The sequence below is a fragment of the Podarcis muralis genome, chromosome 7 (assembly GCF_964188315.1).
Source record: "Podarcis muralis chromosome 7, rPodMur119.hap1.1, whole genome shotgun sequence".
Taxonomy (NCBI): domain Eukaryota; kingdom Metazoa; phylum Chordata; class Lepidosauria; order Squamata; family Lacertidae; genus Podarcis; species Podarcis muralis.
In genome coordinates, this window is record NC_135661.1 from 21,577,643 (window position 1) to 21,598,188 (window position 20,546).

The 20,546-nt window shown below is 46.4% G+C and overlaps 1 protein-coding gene across 6 annotated transcripts in view; it reads right to left on the reverse strand.

The window, feature by feature from the left end:
• The window catches only part of AGRN (agrin), a 245,128-nt gene that overhangs the window by 53,617 nt on the left and 170,965 nt on the right, over positions 1-20,546 (reverse strand). For all 6 annotated transcript variants that reach the window (XM_077931365.1, XM_028740790.2, XM_028740796.2 and 3 more), the window contains 5 exons: positions 17,103-17,297; positions 15,093-15,293; positions 8,127-8,272; positions 6,857-6,962; positions 6,567-6,674 (listed from right to left, as the gene is read on the reverse strand). In XM_077931365.1, coding sequence (XP_077787491.1) covers positions 6,567-6,674; positions 6,857-6,962; positions 8,127-8,272; positions 15,093-15,293; positions 17,103-17,297 — 756 coding nt within the window. The remainder of the gene's footprint in view (positions 1-6,566; positions 6,675-6,856; positions 6,963-8,126; positions 8,273-15,092; positions 15,294-17,102; positions 17,298-20,546) is intronic.

Below are 20,546 nucleotides of genomic sequence, written 5' to 3' on the forward strand. Positions count from 1 at the left end.
AATAATTAATAAAAATGATGAAATAGAGCAGGGGCAGCCAGTTTGCTGACCTCCAGATGCTGCTGGAACTATAGCTCCCATCATCCTTGGCCGCTGGTCATGCTGGCTGGGGCAGATGGAAGTCAGAGTCAAGCAACAAGCGGAGGGCACTGCACTGGCTATCCCTGATCAAGAGCAATGGCTTTTGAACGGCTGGGATTCTGCAGATGTTCCTCAATTAAGTGATCAATTACAGCAGAAAAGCTTCCTTGAAAAAGAGCTCTCACCCTCCTACTGCCAATCATCTCCTAAGCCACGTTTCTAATCCTTATTATGTTCCGGGCACGTTGTAGTTCATGCAGGGTGAAAAGTGAGGCTTGACAAGCCTGGCCGGAGTCTGATGTCAACTGAGTATGCAGCCTGGAACACTCCCCACAATGCCTCTGCCATACCCTGCACTTTTTGTGACAGGTTATGGTGAAGGCTTCTTTGAGCCAACAAGTTTTTAAATGGCTCCTTCACAGACACCTAGCTTTGCAACTCTCACAAAGAGACATGTCGTATAAGATAGGTGTCAGGAGTGTGTGCAGGAGCCAGGCCCTGTGACCAGTAGGGCTTCACAGGACTGGGACCTTCCTAAGTTTGTTCTGGAGAGGCAAGGCGTGGTAGCACAGGTGAGGCCGCTTGGTAACTCACTGCACCTGGTGGCAAGAGCCGGGAAGGGATATAAGGTCAGCATTTCCCTTCAGCTCTTTGCCACAGCAACACATTTCCTGCCTTGCTGCATTTGGCTTCTTGCTTCCTGGTCCTCGGACCTTGGCTTCCTGACTCTCAGACCCCTGGCTTCTGGACTCTTGCTCATGCTCCTACCCTGGCATCTTACCCCCAGTCCCGACGTCCTCAGCCAGGACTTCAATTGCCCATAGACTGGACCGTGACAGTAGGTCTGCCTTATTATCCCAATATTGCACATTAAGGTGGGTGGTATGGAGTGCTGCAAGATAATGCATTGCTGGAACCCATGTGGTGCATCAGAACATAAGGAGAGCTAGCTGGATCAGGCCAGCGGCCTGCCTGGTCCTCTTCTCACAGTGGCCAACTAGATGCCCATTATGGGAGACCTGCAAGCAGGACATGAGAGCAAGAGTCCTCTCTCCTCCCTTGTAATTCCCAGCGACTGGCATTCAGAAGCATATTGCTTCTGACGGGGGAGGTAGAATGAAGCCATCATGGTTAGCAGCTACTGACAGCCTTGTCCTCCATGAATTTATATAATCCTCTTTTAAAGCCATCCAAGTTTGTGGCCATCACTGCCACTCGTGGAAGCGAATTCCAAAGGAGGGACTTTCTTTGGTCTCTCCTGAAGTCTTCCAACGTTCTGCTTCATTCCCTGAATTCTAGTGTTATACGAGAGAGGGGGGAAACCTTTTCTCTTTAATATATATATATATATATATATATATATATATATATATATATGCGCAGGTTTTGGTGTCCTCGGGTGTCTTCCCGTGTAAAAGATGGGGTGTCTAGGCGACGTTTCGACGAGGTCTCACTCGTCATCTTCAGGCTGGTGCTTTCGGCTTCTTGTTACTGGAACAGAGCAGGATCTCAGTGTTTGAGTTCCTATAAATACTGTTGAGGAGGTGTGTTGTATAGCCTCCAATGTTCTGGGCAGAGAGGAAGTTCCCAGGCTAGTGTGCCTTTTCTTCTTTTGTTCCTTAATTACTTGAGGGATATCTTGAGTGATTTCTTGAGTGATATCCTGAGTACCACTTAGGTGGGTCATTAGGTGTGGATTAGTTGCTAAGGCCTTTGTGTCTTGACCTCTTGAACTTTGTGAAGAGTTTTTCTGAGAAGATGGCTGTACTGAAATTAGTTGTGCTCTGGCTTGGCTTCGTGTATAGGGGCGAGCTGTGGTTTTGTGGCCTGTGCCAGCCAGATCTGTGTAGGGATTGCAGGGGGGTGCAGCATCCGGAGGTGCCACCATGGTTTGGCTACTGGATGGTGTCTGTAATTTATCTGTGGAGAGGGTCTGGGTTTGGATCTGGTGTGGTTGATTGGTGATGGCGTTCTGTGTGCCTCTGGCTCTGGTGTCAGTTTTTGTGGGGAGGGCTAATTTCCAGATGTCTGGCAAGCGGGATGTGTCGTCACGCTTGTTCATGTTGTGAGGGTGTTTCTCTATCTCGATGGCTTCCATGATTATTCTCTTGTGGTGATGTTCCATGTTAAAGAGCAATTTGGAATCTGCAAAATTAATTTCGTGTCCTGTTTCTTTCATGTGTTGGAAAAGAGAGGAAGTTTTTTCTTCTTTTTTGACGGCATTCTTGTGTTCTGCAATACGTGCATTTATTCGTCTGTTTGTTTGTCCAATGTACGTGGCTGGGCAGACTTTGCAGGGTATTTCATAGACCTATGGGATCACCCCTCTCACCGGTCATCGCAAACCTGTACATGGAACACTTTGAAACCAATGCTTTAGACAAGTCAGAACACAAACCCAAACTTTGGCTCAGATATGTTGACGACACCTTTGTAATTTGGCCACACGGGAAAGAAAAACTGGACAGCTTCCTCACACATCTCAACAGCCTACACCCCAAAATACAATTCACTATGGAAATAGAAGCCAACAACCAACTTCCCTTCCTTGACGTCCTAATCTACAAAAAACCTGATGGCTCCCTAGGACACACTATCTACCGGAAAAAAACACACACCAACCGCTACTTACATGCACAATCACACCACCACCCTGCACAAATAAACTCCGTAGCCAAGACTCTCATCTCCAGAACCAAACGCCTGGCTGACAAAGACCACCTGACAACTGAGTTACAGAATCTCTCAAATGTGTTAATTGCCAATGGATACCAGCAAAACAGGGTTATGAAGCTAATCCAAAAAGAAACACCCCCCAAAAACCAAGACACAGAAGAAAACAATGGCATGGCCCTCCTTCCTTATATCAAGGGCACTACAGATAAAATTAGCAAAATCCTCCATAAACACAATATCAAAACAGCCTTTTGCACCAACCAAAAAATAGCCAATATCCTCAGAAACCCCAAGGATAAAATCCAGTTGGAAAACCAAGGGGTCTATGAAATACCCTGCAAAGTCTGCCCAGCCACGTACATTGGACAAACAAACAGACGAATAAATGCACGTATTGCAGAACACAAGAATGCCGTCAAAAAAGAAGAAAAAACTTCCTCTCTTTTCCAACACATGAAAGAAACAGGACACGAAATTAATTTTGCAGATTCCAAATTGCTCTTTAACATGGAACATCACCACAAGAGAATAATCATGGAAGCCATCGAGATAGAGAAACACCCTCACAACATGAACAAGCGTGACGACACATCCCGCTTGCCAGACATCTGGAAATTAGCCCTCCCCACAAAAACTGACACCAGAGCCAGAGGCACACAGAACGCCATCACCAATCAACCACACCAGATCCAAACCCAGACCCTCTCCACAGATAAATTACAGACACCATCCAGTAGCCAAACCATGGTGGCACCTCCGGATGCTGCACCCCCCTGCAATCCCTACACAGATCTGGCTGGCACAGGCCACAAAACCACAGCTCGCCCCTATACACGAAGCCAAGCCAGAGCACAACTAATTTCAGTACAGCCATCTTCTCAGAAAAACTCTTCACAAAGTTCAAGAGGTCAAGACACAAAGGCCTTAGCAACTAATCCACACCTAATGACCCACCTAAGTGGTACTCAGGATATCACTCAAGAAATCACTCAAGATATCCCTCAAGTAATTAAGGAACAAAAGAAGAAAAGGCACACTAGCCTGGGAACTTCCTCTCTGCCCAGAACATTGGAGGCTATACAACACACCTCCTCAACAGTATTTATAGGAACTCAAACACTGAGATCCTGCTCTGTTCCAGTAACAAGAAGCCGAAAGCACCAGCCTGAAGATGACGAGTGAGACCTCGTCGAAACGTCGCCTAGACACCCCATCTTTTACACGGGAAGACACCCGAGGACACCAAAACCTGCATTCCTGTACCCGTGAAAATCTACGAAAGCATATATATATATATATATATATATATGCAGGTTTTGGTGCAGAGCTCTGTTCCAGTAACAAGAAGCCGAAAGCACCAGCCTGAAGATGACGAGTGAGACCTCGTCGAAACGTCGCCTAGACACCCCAACTTTTACACGGGAAGATACCCGAGGACACCAAAACCTGCATTCCTGTACCCGTGAAAATCTACGAAAGCATATATATATATATATATATATATAAATTTTCTGTTTTACAATTTAAAGCACTCATTTTTACATCCTTAAGATATCAATGACTTCCTTTCTTCTCTTTCCATGGTTCATTTTACATATCATAAATCCCTGAATATTTTTCAGAAACTATACCATTCAGTATTCCACTATTACATCCATCGTAACTTATTTACACTGTTGAATTTATCTTAATGCTGCCAGCGTTTTCAGCTGTACAGTTATTTCCCATATATTCAATAAATGTTTTCCAATCTTCTCTAAAAGTATGTTCTTCTTGTTCTCTTATTCTATATGTTAAGTCTGCAAGCTGCGTATATTCTGTCAACTTAAGTTGCCACTCTTCTTTGGTTGGGACCTCGCTCGTTTTCCATTTTTGGGCTAACAAAACATGAGCCGTAGTAGTGGCATACATAAATAACCCTTTTCTTTTTTTTTTACCCCAGGGAATTTCAGCCTGAATTATCCCCAACAGAAAGGACTTGGGGGTTTTTTTGGGGGGGGGAGTACTTTTAAACATTTTTAATTCATTATGGATCATTTCAATACTCATTTACTCTTTTACCAGTCCACCACATATGAAAGAATGTTCCCGAACCTCTTTGCATCTCCTGGAGATGCAAACAGGGAAAACCTTTTCTCTATCCACTTTCTCCATGCCATGCAGAATTCTGCACATCTCTATCTCCATGTCTTCCAGTGGCGTAGCGTGGGTTGTCAGCACCCGGGGCAAGGCAAGTAATTTGCGCCCCCTAATCCTGAATGAGCCAGGTAGGGGCAGAGAGCTGCGAGTGCGAGCGCGCCCCCCCCCCAGATGTTGCGCCCGGTGCAGCCGGCCCCCCCTGCACCCCCCACGCTACGCCACTGATGTCTTCTCATACAGATCTTTGCTCTTAACCAAAAATAGGAGAAGCAGCTCCAAATGTCATAACCTTTCTTTGTAGAGGAGTTGCTCCACCCCGCGGATCATTCTGCTTGCCCTTTTCTGAACCTTAATAGCAAGATGAGGCCCAGATCATGGCTCAGTCTCTTAGTGGCTACATTGCATAAGCAGTCAGTGTGGCACCATGAGAGAAGCCAGCCAGCCCCTCCCCGCTGCCCACCCTTACTGGTGACCTCTGTGACTCCACAGCCCGGGAGCTCCCGAGCGATTAAAGCTGCTTTCAGAACGCTTCCTCTTATTAAATTATATGGCGCATGAAATGATTCTACATCCCCAATCAAGACTGCCTCATCTCGGCACGCTCGCCTACGATGGCCACAGACCAGCCGATGCCCTAATGGATACCCGTGAACCAGCTGGCTGTCAGCCTCAGCTGTTAAAAATGTTGCTAATGCTTTCTCATCTCGTTAGGTTAAAGAGCCGTCTCCGGCTAATTATTTTATAAAATATTAATAAAACCTTCGCGGATGTGGCCGGCTGCGGCGAAAAGGAAGGGGGCCCTGCAATTGGGATGCACGCAGTTTAAAACACTGGGCACATTCTGAGGTTATAGGAAAGGGAGGGGGCCAAGGCAATGAATGCACATATCACCCCCTCTAATGGCAAACTCAGACAATGAGCGCCTGCAGGAATGTGCTCAGAATGGGACTACAAATCCAGGGTTCCCCCTCTGTGCCTGCCATCTTCAGGCACGAGAGGCGAGCAGGTTGTGCTCAGCATAATCCCCCAGGATTGGCAGATCTCTGGACTGGCCAGGCTTGATGTAAATATCACGATCTAGTCTCCTGCTTTTGCCTAAGCTCCAGGCAAGTTCTTCTGCCTCCTGCAATCAGCTCCTTCTGCATTAGAGGTGCTGCTTTTGAGTTATGGTGCTGGAGGAGACTCTTGAGAGTCCCATGGACTGCAAGAAGATCAAACCTATCCATTCTGAAGGAAATCAGCCCTGAGTGCTCCCTGGAAGGACAGATCCGGAAGCTGAGGCTCCAATACTTTGGCCGCCTCGTGAGAGGGGAAGACTCCCTGGGAAAGACCCTGATGTTGGGAAAGATGGAGGGCACAAGGAGAAGGGGACAACAGAGGACGAGATGGTCGGACAGTGTTCTCGAAGCTACCAGCATGAGTTTGACCAAACTGTGGGAGGCAGTGGAAGACAGGAGTGCCTGGCGCACTCTGGTCCATGGGGTCACGAAGAGTCGGACACGACTAACAACAACAACAACTTCAGATCCAGCTCCAGGTATGACTGCCTGTGATCACTCCCTGGCCTTAGAAAGCTATTTCTTCGGCTCAGGGAAACCCCGTGGCATCGGTGTTTAACATCCCCACTGTCACAAGACAAAAGTAGAAAATGAAGTACATATTTAACTCACTGGGGCAGCCTGCAGAGCCGACGCCAAGAGCCAAGGTCACGTTGTCTGGGCAGCATCCATAAACGGTCTGGCTGCAGTGGAGGAGTGGAGGAGGTAGGATTGTGGTTCCTATGGAGAAAACAAAAATACACAGGTTAGAAATGATAGGAGTTTGGAGTGCAACAACTTATGGAGGGCCATCCCTGATCTAGGGAGGTGGGCGGGGAGTAATCAAGAGGATGAGATGCCAGCGCAGGACAAAGGGATGTGGGTTGACTAAAAGCCTTGCCAGACCCGCATGAGAGGGTTACCTCGGCAGCTGCCCTGACCCGTCACATAGATATCCTGTCGCTTTTCGCAGCGTGTCTTTTTGAGTTCGCACTCATTAGCGTAGGTCACACCATCAGAGCCACATACCTGTAGGGAAGAGAAAGAGGAGGTAACTCCATCTCCTTCTGTTGTACACCCAAGACAGGCTTAGAAAGTTACCAATGGCAGAGGGTGTGCCTTGGAAGGAAGCATCACTTTATGCTTAGGCTTGCGCCCACACCTGCTCATTTTTAAAAAAAATCATTTTTATTAATATTTATGATGGAATACATACCGCTTGACCATTCCTAGAGAAATACGAGGCACCAAATGCACCCACCCCTCCCAACAAAGGTACAACTCAGTACAAATAAACACAGCACATATTACAGGTAGAAGGAAAACAGCCAATCAGGATCCAATAAAATGGAAGGGAAAAAAGTACCGTATTTTTCGCTCTATGGGACCCACCGGACCATAGGATGCACCTTGTTTTAGAGGGGGAGAACAAGAAAAAAAAAAATTCTCCCCCTCTCTGCTCAGCGCCCCTTCAGCGAAGCGGCAGGAGAAATGGAGCCCCTTCCATTTCTCCTTCCACTTGGCTGAAGGGGCGATGCGCAGCTCTCCCTCTCTGCTGAAGCCAGAAGAGTCTTGCTCTCCTGGTTTCAGCGAAAGGAACCTGAAGCCTGTGGAGCGCAGCAGGAACTCGCGCTGCGCTCCGATGGCTTCAGGCAGCTATCCCTGAAGCCTGGAGAGCGAGAGGGGTCGGTGCGCACTGACCCCTCTTGCTCTCCAGGCTTCAGCGAAAGCAACGCGAAGCCTCCAGAGTGTGGAGGGAGCGCTCCCTCTGCGCTTCGGAGGCTTCGCGTTGCTATCGCTGAAGCCAAGGAGCCTGCATTTGCTCCATAGGATGCACACATATTTCCCCTTAATTTTTGGAGGGGAAAAAGTGCATCCTATAGAGCGAAAAATACGGTATGTAATCGAACCAACTTGAAAATGTTCTAAGCTGCTGTAAGACCATCACTGTCCGCTGTATTCACATATGCAATAAAAGAAAATCAATCTGCTGCAAATGTGCCCTTTCACACCCCAGCCCTTGTCTCTTGCCACCTTCAGCTTCTTCCATGATTCTACCATGTTACCTTTTCACTTGCCTTTTCTACAAACTAAGTAGCCCCAAATGCTGCAATAATACCCTGAGTTGCTTACAAAAACCCTGCCATGGGTGATTAGCTAGGCTTAAGGACAGCATGGGCTCTCAACACCTACTGGATTCCTTGGCACAGCTCCACAGGTATAGTCACACACACAGCGGTCATCTTCCACATCCTCATCCCACGAGCCGCCGTATTGTCGGCAGCTGTCCCGGTCACACTCGTTGGAGTCCCCAGAGCCAGATCCTCCTGACCCACATTCTGCAAAAGGAAAGAAAAGCAGAGTAAAAAAATACAGTTCCCTACATAAACGCTGCCTTAATCAGGACTGTGTTGTCCCCATTTATGTGATCCCACCACACGTGTGTGGAATTTAGCATTCAGTGTTCCTTTAAAACTTATAGTCTTATTTTTATTGTATTTAAGCACCGGAGCAATCTCAGCAGATTAATTGCATGTGTTTCCGCTGGTAAATCAATTAACTTAGTGGTTAGGTACTGGTGGCGCAGGTTTGAGTCATGCATCATTGTTCTGTAGCTGTTGTGGGTGGAATTGTTTTTAAACGTTTGTATTGTTTGTATATGTGTAATTGTTTTCCCACTGCTTTCCCAAATGGAACTGGTTTCCCCCCCACTACTTTTCTTATTTTACACTTGTTAATTGTTCTGTTTTGTTGTGCTGTTGAAACCCAGCTTGGGATATTATAGTAATCTAAAAAAATAAAGAAATATGTGGAATTTGGTGCTCAAATTCCAGTGCTCATTTAAAACTATAATCAAGTCTCTAGCTATAATACCACTATTGCTCATTTTATTATTAATTATATTTTAGAGCTCAAGCATCCTCAGCCAGTTAATTGAACCTTCAGGGAGGAGGCATCTTTATATAGGTAAGAAAGGAACTGTAGCTCACTGACAGAGATTCCATTCCTGAAACCTTGAAGAGCTGCTGCCAGTCAGTGCAGACAATACTGAGCTAGGTGAACCAATGATCAGACTCAGCACAAAGCAGCATTCTGGACTTGGCTAGAACCTTGGAGACCTGCTACCAGTCAGAGCAAGAGGTCACTGGGTTGGATAAGCAAGTGATCTTATTATAAGGCAGCATCTCATTCTCTGTGTAGTTCTTTGCTCCTCCTCATGATCCACAGAGCAAGTTATGCTGAATTTGCAGGGGAAGAGGCATGCAGGAGGTCCCAAGATCAATCCCAGCTAAAAGGTACAGGCAGCAGGTAATGGGAAAGAAAGACTTATCTCTGCCTGAGATGCTGGAGAACCACCAACATCCAGGGTATGCAATTCTGGAATAAATGGGTCAATGGGCTGGTACAAGGCAGGCTCAAGTGATTAATTGGCCCAGGGATGGGAGTGGTAATATCTCAGTAACAGCTCACCTGTTTTGCATGCAGAAGGGATCCGTTCGTGAGATGCAAAAAGGTCTCTTTATACCTGGAACCCTGGAGAGCTGCTGCCACTCAAGAGTTGATAAGACTGGTCTAGAATGATCATGGGTAGGCAAACTAAGGCCCGGGGGGCCAGATCTGGCCCAATTGCCTTCTAAATCTGGCCCGTGAACGGTCCGGGAATCAGCGTGTTTTTACATGAGTAAAATGTATCCTTCTATTTAAAATGCATCTCTGGGTTTGTGGGGCCTGCCTGGTGTTTGTGCATGAGTAGAACGTGTCATTTTGTTTAAAATGCATCTCTGGGTTATTTGTGGGACATTCCCCCCCCAAAAAAAATATAGTCCGGCCCCCCACAAGGGACAGTGGACCGGCCCTCTGCTGAAAAGGTTTGCTGACCCCTGGTCTAGACGGACAACAGGTTAGACCTGGTGCAAGGCAGCTTCCTAACCAAGCTGAATACCTTTGGAAAATATGGGGCTATGAAATGGTTGTGAAAAGTTGGACATTTTTTACCACTTGTGGTAGTCTTGCAAATAAACATTTTGGTTAGAAGTTTTCAATGAAATCAGCAAGATTACCGGTCAAAACGTACAGCCAAACCTGACTAAAGCATTATTATAATCAATCTTTTAGTGTGGTGGAACCTGCACTTTGGGTCTCCCTGCCTAATGGCGTCAGGCAGTGCCTTCACTGCACTATTTTCAATGCCAGCTAAGAACACTTTTTTTTAGATAACCCTGCCCAATTATCAGTGTTTACTTTAGCTCTGGTTTTAATTTTCTGAATGTTTTAATATATTTTTTTACTAATAATGTTTTTGTTTTATGCTTTTTGCAAACTGCTTTGAGGGTTTTTTAAATAAAAAAAATAAACTTGTATATAAATTTCATGAAATAATTAATAAAATAATAAATAATTATTATTAATGAGCTTTGAAGGTTCAGTGAAGAATACACACTTAAAGGATTTAATAATTATGCTAACAGCAGCTGCTGCTAGACTAGTAATTGCAAAACACTGGAAGACTTCTCATCTTAATCTCCTAGGATTCCGATATCAAGCACAATGGCAAATTGCTTTAATGGAAAACCTCACCTACCAGGTCAGTGCACAAAGGTATGTATCGATGACAGATAAATGGCATATGGTTTGTTACAAATTTATTGAATGTGTGTCATTGTCAAAAGGCACATATTACCCACCCTCCCCGTACATAGGGCTCTATAGAAAACAGTACTTAGATGAACAGAATTGTCCCAATAAATACTGCTTCGAATATCAACGAGACTGATATATTGCAAACTCTGTGTAATTGACCATTTGTTTTATCAACACTGTTATCATATTTAAACTCAATAAAAAATACATTTAAAAATCATAAAATTGCCTTGCATTCAAACACTAGCCTGGTAGCCATACGTGACAAGGAATTGCATGCAGCGGGCTACTGGAGAAGTGAGCTAATCAAGGAGGGAAGCACATTGCCCCCCCCCCCCAGCCAGCATAGAAAGACACAGGGCTTTTTTCAAGGGGAACTCACAGGAACTCAGTTCCGGCACCTTTCAGGTGGGTGCCACTGCTATTCTAAGAGAACGAGGGAGGTGTTCGTGGTGAGTTTCCAGCACTTCCTTTTTTTTAGAAAAATAACACTGGAAATACAGGAGGCTACAGTAGGGTGAAGCTTTTCACTTGCTGTCTGCCAAGTTAGTCAAACTACTTTTAACTTTTGCGGACTATAACTCCCACCCACCCCTTTATCCTAGGCCAGGTATCCCCAAACTCGGCCCTCCAGATGTTTTGGGACTACAACTCCCATCATCCCTGACCACTGATCCTGTTAGCTAGGGATGATGGGAGTTGTAGTCCCAAAACAGCTGGAGGGCCAAGTTTGGGGGGTGCCTGTCCTAGGCCATGCTGGCTGGAGCAGATGGAAGTTGGGAGTCCAACAACACCTGGAGGGAATTTGGGTTTAATTACTAGGCTAGGCCATGTATGATTTGGTTGCTCTGCCACGATTCCTTATATCCTTCCGCAGACTTTCTGGCTATGGGTTTGGAATCCACGCTCAACCAGTCTCATTGACACTGGTTGCAGAATTTAACTTTTACATTTCCCTAGGCACAGAGAAATGGACGAATTGCTTTATTTATTAACTGCAACCACATCCCCACACAGAGCTATTCCAGTATCAATTCCAAACTTGCACAGCATGAGGGAGCATCTCCCTAATAAGAGGTCACACAGAGCTGAGTTCCAACTGGTTTCCTCAGCCTTACCTGCATTACTCTTAATTTGCGCCAAATGAAATGCTATTTATTTATTTAAAAAATTTTCAAAGTGCCCCCTCTTCATACTTCCCCCCCCCCCTTCCTTTTTTTCTTTTTATGGAGCGATCAAAGGCAGGAAGTTGGCGTTAACACAGAGAATTATTCAAGTGCTTCTCCCAGAGGGACACAACTTGGAATTCCATGAGGAGGACTCTTTGATTAAATGCCATCTTCTGCTGCCTGCTCCCTTCCTCAGCCTTTGCCCAACTCTTGGTGAAGTCCCACCCCGGCTAAATCGCATGCGCAGCATGGTAGAGGCGGCTTTGGAACAAGAGGCAAGTCTCCCAGAGAGAGCAGATTCTCTTCACTGGAAAGGAGAGACACAAAGGCAAGGACTGATCTCTGGGATGGTGAGATGCTGAAACCAACGTCATGGACTCGGGCTCCACCTTCACCTTAAAGCAGCTTTAAACAGTTGTAGCTTCCCCCCAAAGAATTCTGGGAACTGTAGTTTGTTAAGGAGTGCTGAGAGTGCTGAGACCCCTTTCCCCGCCCTCCCAGAGCTACAATTCCCAGAGTGATTTGACAATCAACCCCTCTTTCCAGGAAACTGTAGGGTCCAGTTCGCCTGGATTCAAACATTTCTGGTAATGACATTTTTGGATCTGCAAGGTCTGGCACAGGGGTCAGCAAACTTTTTTAGCAGGGGGCCGGTCCACCGTCCCTCAGACCATGTGGTGGGCCGGACTATATTGGGGGGGAGGGGAATGAACGAATTTCTATGCCCCACAAATAACCCAGAGATGCGTTTTAAATAAAAATACACATTCTACTCATGTAAAAACACCAGGCAGGCCCCACAAATAACCCAGAGATGCGTTTTAAATAAAAGGACACATTCTACGCATGTAAAAACATGATGATTCCTGGACCATCCGTGGGCTGGACTTAGAAGGCGATTGGGTCGGATCCGGCCCCTGGGCTTTAGTTTGCCTACCCATGGACTCTGGCATCTCAAATCTCAGATTTATTTCTTTATTTGCTGGGCTTTCCCATTAACACCCAGCTCTCAGAGAGATACACTCATTCTTTCAATGGGTGGGGAAAACTTTTTCAGCCCGAGGATGACATTTCCTTCCAGGCAACATTCAGGGCAATAAACTAGTGGGGTGGGTGTGTGTGGCCAGAAGCAAAAGTGAGCGTGGAGCGGATTGATAACTATAGGTTGAATCCGGTGCTAGTCCTACTCAGAGTAGACCCACGGGAATTAATGAGCCTTAGTGAGGTGTATCTATTATCATCAGCGATTCTACGCCGCGTAGGGCTAACACTGAATACAACCAAGCAGCAACAACAAAAAGAAATTATTTATTTAATTAATATAAAATGATATGCGATTTTACCTCTGTATAGGCTTCTTTCCACACACACACACACACACACACACACACACACACACACATCCACACGCCCTTCTCCAGCCTCCATCCAGGCAAGCAAGAAGCATTCTCAGAGTTGAAGGACACATTCTAGCAGGCAAAAACGTTCAAGGGGGGAGTGTGTGTTTAGGAAAGCTTTTAATGTTTAACAGATCATTGTATTTTAATACTTTGTTGGAAGCTGCCCAGGGTAGCTGGGGAGACCCAGCCAGATGGGCGGGGTATAAATATTATTATTATTATTATTATTATTATTATTATTATTAATCTGAGGGCAAGACCCTGGAGTGGGGACAGATATGGTATGGGGGTCTGAGGTTCCTTATCCCTGCCTTCTGCACTCAAAGTCTCTCCTTTCTCCTTCCTTCACATGCCTTAAAAAGACAGGCTTCAGAGCTCGGCAGTGCCATTCTGGAGCCAAGGCTTGGCCAAATAAGGGCCCTGCCTTGTCCTCTTTTCGTCCTAACTTCCTCCCACAGTGATAGGAAAGTGAGAGAGGAAGGAGAAAGAGAAGGGGAGAGAACAGCAGCCGGGTGCTTTCTCCACCCACCTCCCTCCACTCTTTGAAGTGTGAAATTAAAGCACTGATAAACCTCTTTGCCGAGGCCTATTACGTGCCGTCACCTTTCATTATTGGCAGATAAAAAGACAATGAGAAGGAGGGTTATGGGAGGGAAAGGGGGGGCGGGTGGAAGAGCAGCTTGTGACAGAACCGGGAGGCAGGGAAGCTTAATGAACAGAGAAGCAAAGCAGCTTCCACACGCGCACAGAGTGCACACGCGAGCACACGCACCCCAAACTCAGAGGTGTGCAAGGGGTTGCTAGGCAACAGGAGGAGAGCACACCTGGCCTACAATAGGGCTCAGGTGCAACGAGGGAGGGAGTGAGGGGGTGGGCACAAAGGGAGGGTCAGAACCTCCTCCACAGGCCACACTGTCTGTGCGTAAGAATAAACAGGCAGAAACCTGACGCCAAAAAATATATATGCCAAGTTTCTAAAAACAGATGGGGGAACATTTTGAATTCCTCAGGGACACCTTTGCTGCTGACCGTAAAGCCATCGTTTTTTCGGCAAAAGACTTTCAAAGGGAGGAAACCAGGGAGCTGGAATCTATCAGCAAGTTTGATTCACACAGGGCTCGGTCTTTTGCTACAAATGCTAAACTGGCAAGGCAAAATTTGGAGTTTATGATCAGCAAGTTTTGTTGTGGGGCGGGGGAACATGTAACAGCCTACATGGGATAGTATCAATATTTGACCAAGATGACTTGTCTCAGGACTTTAGTAAGGATTTAGTTTCATTCATTCATTCATTCATTCAGCAGATCAAAAGAGAAAAATTTTGAATTTCAAGGTCAAATTTAGATTCCAAAGCTCAAGTTTTGAAAATTCGGTAATTTTTCTGAATTTTTGTTTCAGTATTAAACAAGTTCTGGGGCTATGCTTTACAGAAATGAAAGGAAAATGGATCTACTGGAAAATGTTTTACTTTGAGGTGGGGAACCTCTGGCTTCCGGGTCAAATGAGGCCTGGAACGCATCTCAATTTGGTCCATGATGTCATTTCTCCCAAACCATGCCCACCTGCCCCACACCTGATGACATATGTGATGTCAGGTGCCAAGAAGGAAAGGATGTGGTTACAAAAGAAGATGCAGGAGCTTAAAGTGAGCTTCTGATTGTTCCTTTGCAAGAAGGGCTTGCTGTCAGTGCCAATCAGCTTATGGGCACTGATAGCAAGCCCTACTGGGATCAGCTGCATAAAGCTGCCCCTGTAAAGGGACTTCAAAGGAGCCTACTATCACCACTGATATAGCAGTTACAATAAGCCCCTTTGAATTTGGAGAGGTGGGTGGGCCCTGATCACATGTCAAAGCTGGTCCATGGGTGTAGGATCTGCCACGGCAGCCAGATCCAGTTCTCCACTCCTGCTTACCATCCTGCTGCTGGGAGGAGGGAGAGAAGACTTACCATCCTCGCAAGGGCCCGTCCTTGATATCTCAATGTCCTTTTTCTGCTGACAAGCCGCCACCCGCAGCTCACACGCATTGTCGTAGGTGACACCATTGCTCCCGCACACTCGGGCCAAAGGTTGCTTCTCGCAGCGTGGGCAGATGCACTGCCCACCCACACATATGGCCCCAAAGGAGCATGTCGTAGTCCCACAGGTTTCTAGAGGTGGGAAAAGCCAGGTGGGGTGGAGGGGGGGAGAGAGGAAGAAGAAAAGTAGCTGCATTAGATACTAAGAGAATCATTATCCTGTTGGGCAAACATGGGAATACAGGAAGCTAGCTGAGTTATACTGTGTCAGACCATTGGCCCATCTAAATTAGTATTGTTTCCACTGATGGGCAATATCTCCCCAGAGTCAGGGGTCATTTGCAGCCTTGAACATAACAACATGGAGATGGCAGGTTTTGAACCCAAACCTTCTGCAGACGAATGCGAAACAGATGCTCTACCACTAAGCTTTGTGCTTTGGACTAGTGGGGAAGTAGAAAAAGGATTCTCTTTGGTCCAGCAGCTTAGAGGTTAAATCCACTGCCATCTATGACATCCTTAGAGCTTGTTTGGGTACATCCAACAGTCTTATCATCACATGCTCAGAAAGTTTATAAGGGGTACCTGAAAGGCAAACATTAATCTGGGAGAGTTGCACCACCTCCTACTTGGTGGGTGCTGGCCCCCTCTGCCCCAGGCCTGGCTTCAGCACTGGGTAACTGCTGTAGTTCAAATGCCCACTGCTGATGCTCGTCCTGAGCTTAAAAACATGGGAACATGGGTAGCTGCTTTATACAAAGTCAGACCACTAGTCCATCTAACCTGGTATTGTCTACAATGACTGGCAACAACTTCCCAGGTTTCCAGACAGGGGGTGTTCCCACCCCTGTCTGGGAGATGTCAGGGTTTGAATTGGGGGCCTTCTGCTTCCCTTGCAAAAAAAACAAACAGCAAGCAACAACATTGTTCTGGCATGCTGATGATGCTAGGGAGGACCCCCGCCCCCGCCTGCCCGCCTGAGGCTGTTTGCAAAAAGCAATTAAAACCATAAAGCAACTTTTAAAAAACATAAACAATCCAATTACACGTAGAGATCCCCTTATAAATCTCTTAACTATCTCTGAAGAAATCTTTGCCTTGAGTTTTTTTCCAGCCTGCAAACTCTGCGAGGCAAAAGTCCTTGAGAAATCAAGCTGCTTGTTATCTCGTGCTGACGAGGTGGATATTCAAGTACCCAATCACCCGGCGGCAGTGCTGAGAGTTCGTTGTTCGCTTTATCTGGGAAACCCAAATGAGGTTCCTCTGTTCCTGAGGACTCACAGACCCAGCGCTGCCCCTTAAGGAAATAGTTTAGAGGAGTGTCGTGTTCTCACTGGCGGGATCTCAGTGACTCTTGCCACTTTAGGGGAAGGGACACAGATCGGAGGCAGAACATCTGCTTTGCATGCAGAAGGTCTCAGCTTCAATCCCCAGCATCTCCCCATAGGGCTGGGGATGTCCCTTGCCCCAAACTCTGGAGGACCATTGCCAGTTAGCATGGACAATACTGATGATGATGATGATTATTATTATTATTATTTTGTTGTGTTGTTGTTGTTATAACACTATTTTTAATTTTATTATTCATTTGTATACTGCTTCAATAACAAAGGGACTTTTACAGTCTTATTCAGTATAAGGGCAGCTTCCTAGGTTCCTAGAATGCAAGAGTAGGCTCATTGAACGGAAAACTCCTCCATACCAAAAATAACCCCCCAAAATATACATCTGCACATAGAAAAGTAGCACTGCAGGGAGAAGACTGTGTGCAAACCATTTTCCTTGACACACTTGCTTTCGGTGCGTTTTAATTTTCAGTGGCTTTTGTGAAGGCAGGGGCGTTCCATTACGTGAGACCATGCCTGCAGTCTCAAATGCTGCGACTCAGGGGTAGGCTGATCACCTCGACAAGAACTAGAGCAAATAGAGGCAGGAACTCACTGCAGTTGCCTTGTGCCGCCACCTCAATGTTGGTCTGCTGGGTGCAGGCCCGCACGTGGAGTTCGCACTCGTTTCCGTAGGTGTTCCCGTCCGTGCCGCAGACCGGCTGAGCAGAGGGGACGCACTCAGTGGGGCAAATGCACCTCCCCGTCTCTGCCTCGCAGATGGCACCAAACTGACATTTCCCACAATGGTCTAAAAATAAAGGAGAGGGAACACACTGGTTAAGGAAGGAAGCGCTATGGTCATCCAAACTGTACAGGTCAGTCTCAGGTTATGTGAGGGAATGTCCTATGAAACTCCTGCATAGATGGCACTGCAAATTGCCCAAATGACTGACTGGTAGAAAATCCCCCAGGATCTTTCTCATCACCTGCTAACTGAGATCTTTTTAAACTGGGGTACCAGGGAATGAACATGGGACCTTCTCAGGTGCTCTACCTGAGTTGTGGTCCCTTCATCTTAGTGTTTCAGCAATAACTGAGGGCAGTAACTGAGGGCAATAACCAGCAGAGGGCAGTTCAGTACCCACAAGAGGCAGCACCCCCTTCTGTCAAAGCCTCCAGCTGACCCTGAGCACTGTCTTGGCTGGGGATGGAATATGGTAATGGGAGAGCCAGGCAAGCGTCTCTTTTTCTTCTCCGTCTTAATGAAGTGTCAGGGCGGTCGTAAAATCCTGCTACAATCTCCCATCCCCACCCCTACCCCCCTCTTCAGCTCAGTTCAGTGCAGCCGACACAGAGGGAGGCTGACTCCCAAGGAAGGGGAAGAGAGGGGCGCTCAGAGACAGAGGGGTGACAACCAGCCATTAAATCTGTCAAAGCCAAGAGCCAGAGCCACAAAATGTCACACGAGCTCTGTGTGCTGTTGTAAGCTTCCAAACAGGGGAGGCAGGAGGGAGTGCCAGGTCGGGCACACTTATAAAGCTGTATTAAAGCCACAAGCTCGTATCAAGAGGAAAGCACAACTGCAAATCAGCAGCTGTGGAAGGGCCTTCCAGATCTACTAGAGAAATGTGGAGCTTTGCAATTTGCTGGTACTCATGGGGTCCTCTCTAATGTGGTTCTGTCATTAAAGCAGGTCCCTGCAATCTGTCTGGCCCTCTTTGCAAATCTTCCCACACACACTCAACCTCCTAACTTGATTGGGAGCTGCAAAAGTGACCAAGGGAGTGGGGGAAGGGTTGTCAAGGCCATGGCAAGTGCCTATGGGTCATGAATAAAAATGCCATATTTCCTAGTGGGAAAACACAAGTCTTGGATTTTTGATGCTTACTTCAAAGACAAATATCAGTTTGGGTTGGGTTGGCTCAGATTAAAGGGAGCTGTTTTAGTTTGTGGAGGTGGGAGAGCTTGGCTTGATTTGAGCCTCACCCAACACTAGCTGGGATAGCTCAGTCGATAGAGCATGAGACTCTTAATCTCAGGGTCATGGGTCCAAGGGTGTTGGACTAGATGACCCTGGTGGTCCCTTCCAACTCTACAATTCTATGATGATGATGATGATGATGATGATAATTTATTTATACCCCGCCCATCTGGCTGGGCTTCCCCAGCCACTCTGGGTGGCTTCCAAAAAAATATTAAAATACTGTAATACATCAAACATTAAAAGCTTCCCTAAACAGGGCTGCCTTCAGATGTCTTCTAAAAGTCTGGTAGTTGTTGTTCTCTTTGACATCTGGTGGGAGGGTGTTCCACAGGGAGGGCGCCACTAAGCTATCTTAGATGGCTGGTGTTCACTGGGACTGATGGGGCAGGAGACAGGCAGCCCAAACAGTGGTTGAAGCCAGAGTCAATGCCAATGATAGGTGGAGTCAACTAATTCAAGGTTTGTCCCCATCCTTTTCCTTCCTGCTGAGTTCTACAAGGGCAACACTGAGACTAAGGTGTATATAAGCCATTCATCTGAGACATGGGGTACCACTAACTGTGATTCCCACAAATACCCCAATGATCAGGCAGGGTTATAAGGGATTAGGTGGTCCTTGAAGTATCCTGGACCCAAATTGTTAAGGGCCTTATAAATTAATCCAAGAACCTTGAAGCTGGCCAGGTAGCATATGGACAGCCAATGCATGTTTTTTGAGCATGGGAGTTATATGCTGGCAATGGTCTGTCCCTATCAACCATCTAGCCACAGAATTTTGCACTAGCTGGAGTCTCCAGACCCTGCCCAAGGGTAGCCCCACATAGATTGCACTGCAATAATCAAATCTTGAGGTTAACAATGCATTAATCACAATGGCCAGACTCATTAGCAGGGCCTTCAAGCATACACTGGTTATATTGACAATTGGTACTGTGAATGCAATATGTAGAACAGAGAGATGCCCCACCCCCAAACCATCATGGACACGAACTGGTAAGCTATGGTTTGTCTGCCATGCATTCCAAGGCAGGCGTCTTCTCTTCACATTGTTGGGGCTGAGCCGTAAGTCACTAGTAAGCCTAGCGAAAGCCAGAAGTCTGCTTCAGGAACCAGGCCGTGTGTTATTGTCATGGGTCAAGAGTGTCACCACCCCGGTGAAAAGTTATAGTCTGAATGGGAAGCCCTTCATAGTCCTTCTTGCTGAGATGTCAGGAGCCACACTGAGGCTAGAACCAGGAACCTTGAGCTCTCTGTGCAATTGCCACTTGGGGCGAGTCACTCAAACCACAGCTTGGAGCCTCCTTTGGGCAGGGGAAGTAGGTGGAAGTTCCCTGTTTGTGGAGGAATGCCTCCCCTCCCCCCCACCCAGTGAGGTTTGTCTCCCTCCCACATTATTAACCATCAGGAGGAATATCTGAAAGCATCCCTGAAATACCCCATTTTGGAAAACCTTTACATTATTAGGATATGTGATGGCTTTAAAGTGTGTTTAGATGCTCTTACAAGTGTTGAAATGTTTTTACGCATTCTTCATGTTTTATTTCTTCTATTTTTAATTGTGCTGTTTTACTGCTTTGCTGCTTGACACCCTCAGCTCCTTTACAGAGGAAGGACAGGATAGAAATTTAATACATAAAGTAATTATCAAGCTCCAGTTCACCCTAAACTCCCTAACCCTGTATGCCCCAATCCAGTCGCCAAAATCATCTGGAGTAGTGGCCCCCCCACATAGACAAGAAACACAACTCCTGTCAACAAGGAGCTGTGTCTTCAGTGCCACGGGCCCAACACTGTGGAACTCCCTCCCACTAGATGTCAAGATAATGGAAGTTTCACTGCCTGGCTAAAATCATTTTATTTCAGAAGGTCTCTGCATCATGAAAGCTCCTCTGGTATTTTAACATCATCGTTCCCCCCCGCCCCAATTTCTGGGATTAAAATTTTAAAGACTTCTAAATTTTGAGGTTTAATTTACGTGTCAAATTTTGTACATGGTAGATTTTTATCACTGCAAGCCTCTTTAAGGCCTAGATGGTGAAAAGTGGGGTATACATTCTCAAAATAAATAAATGA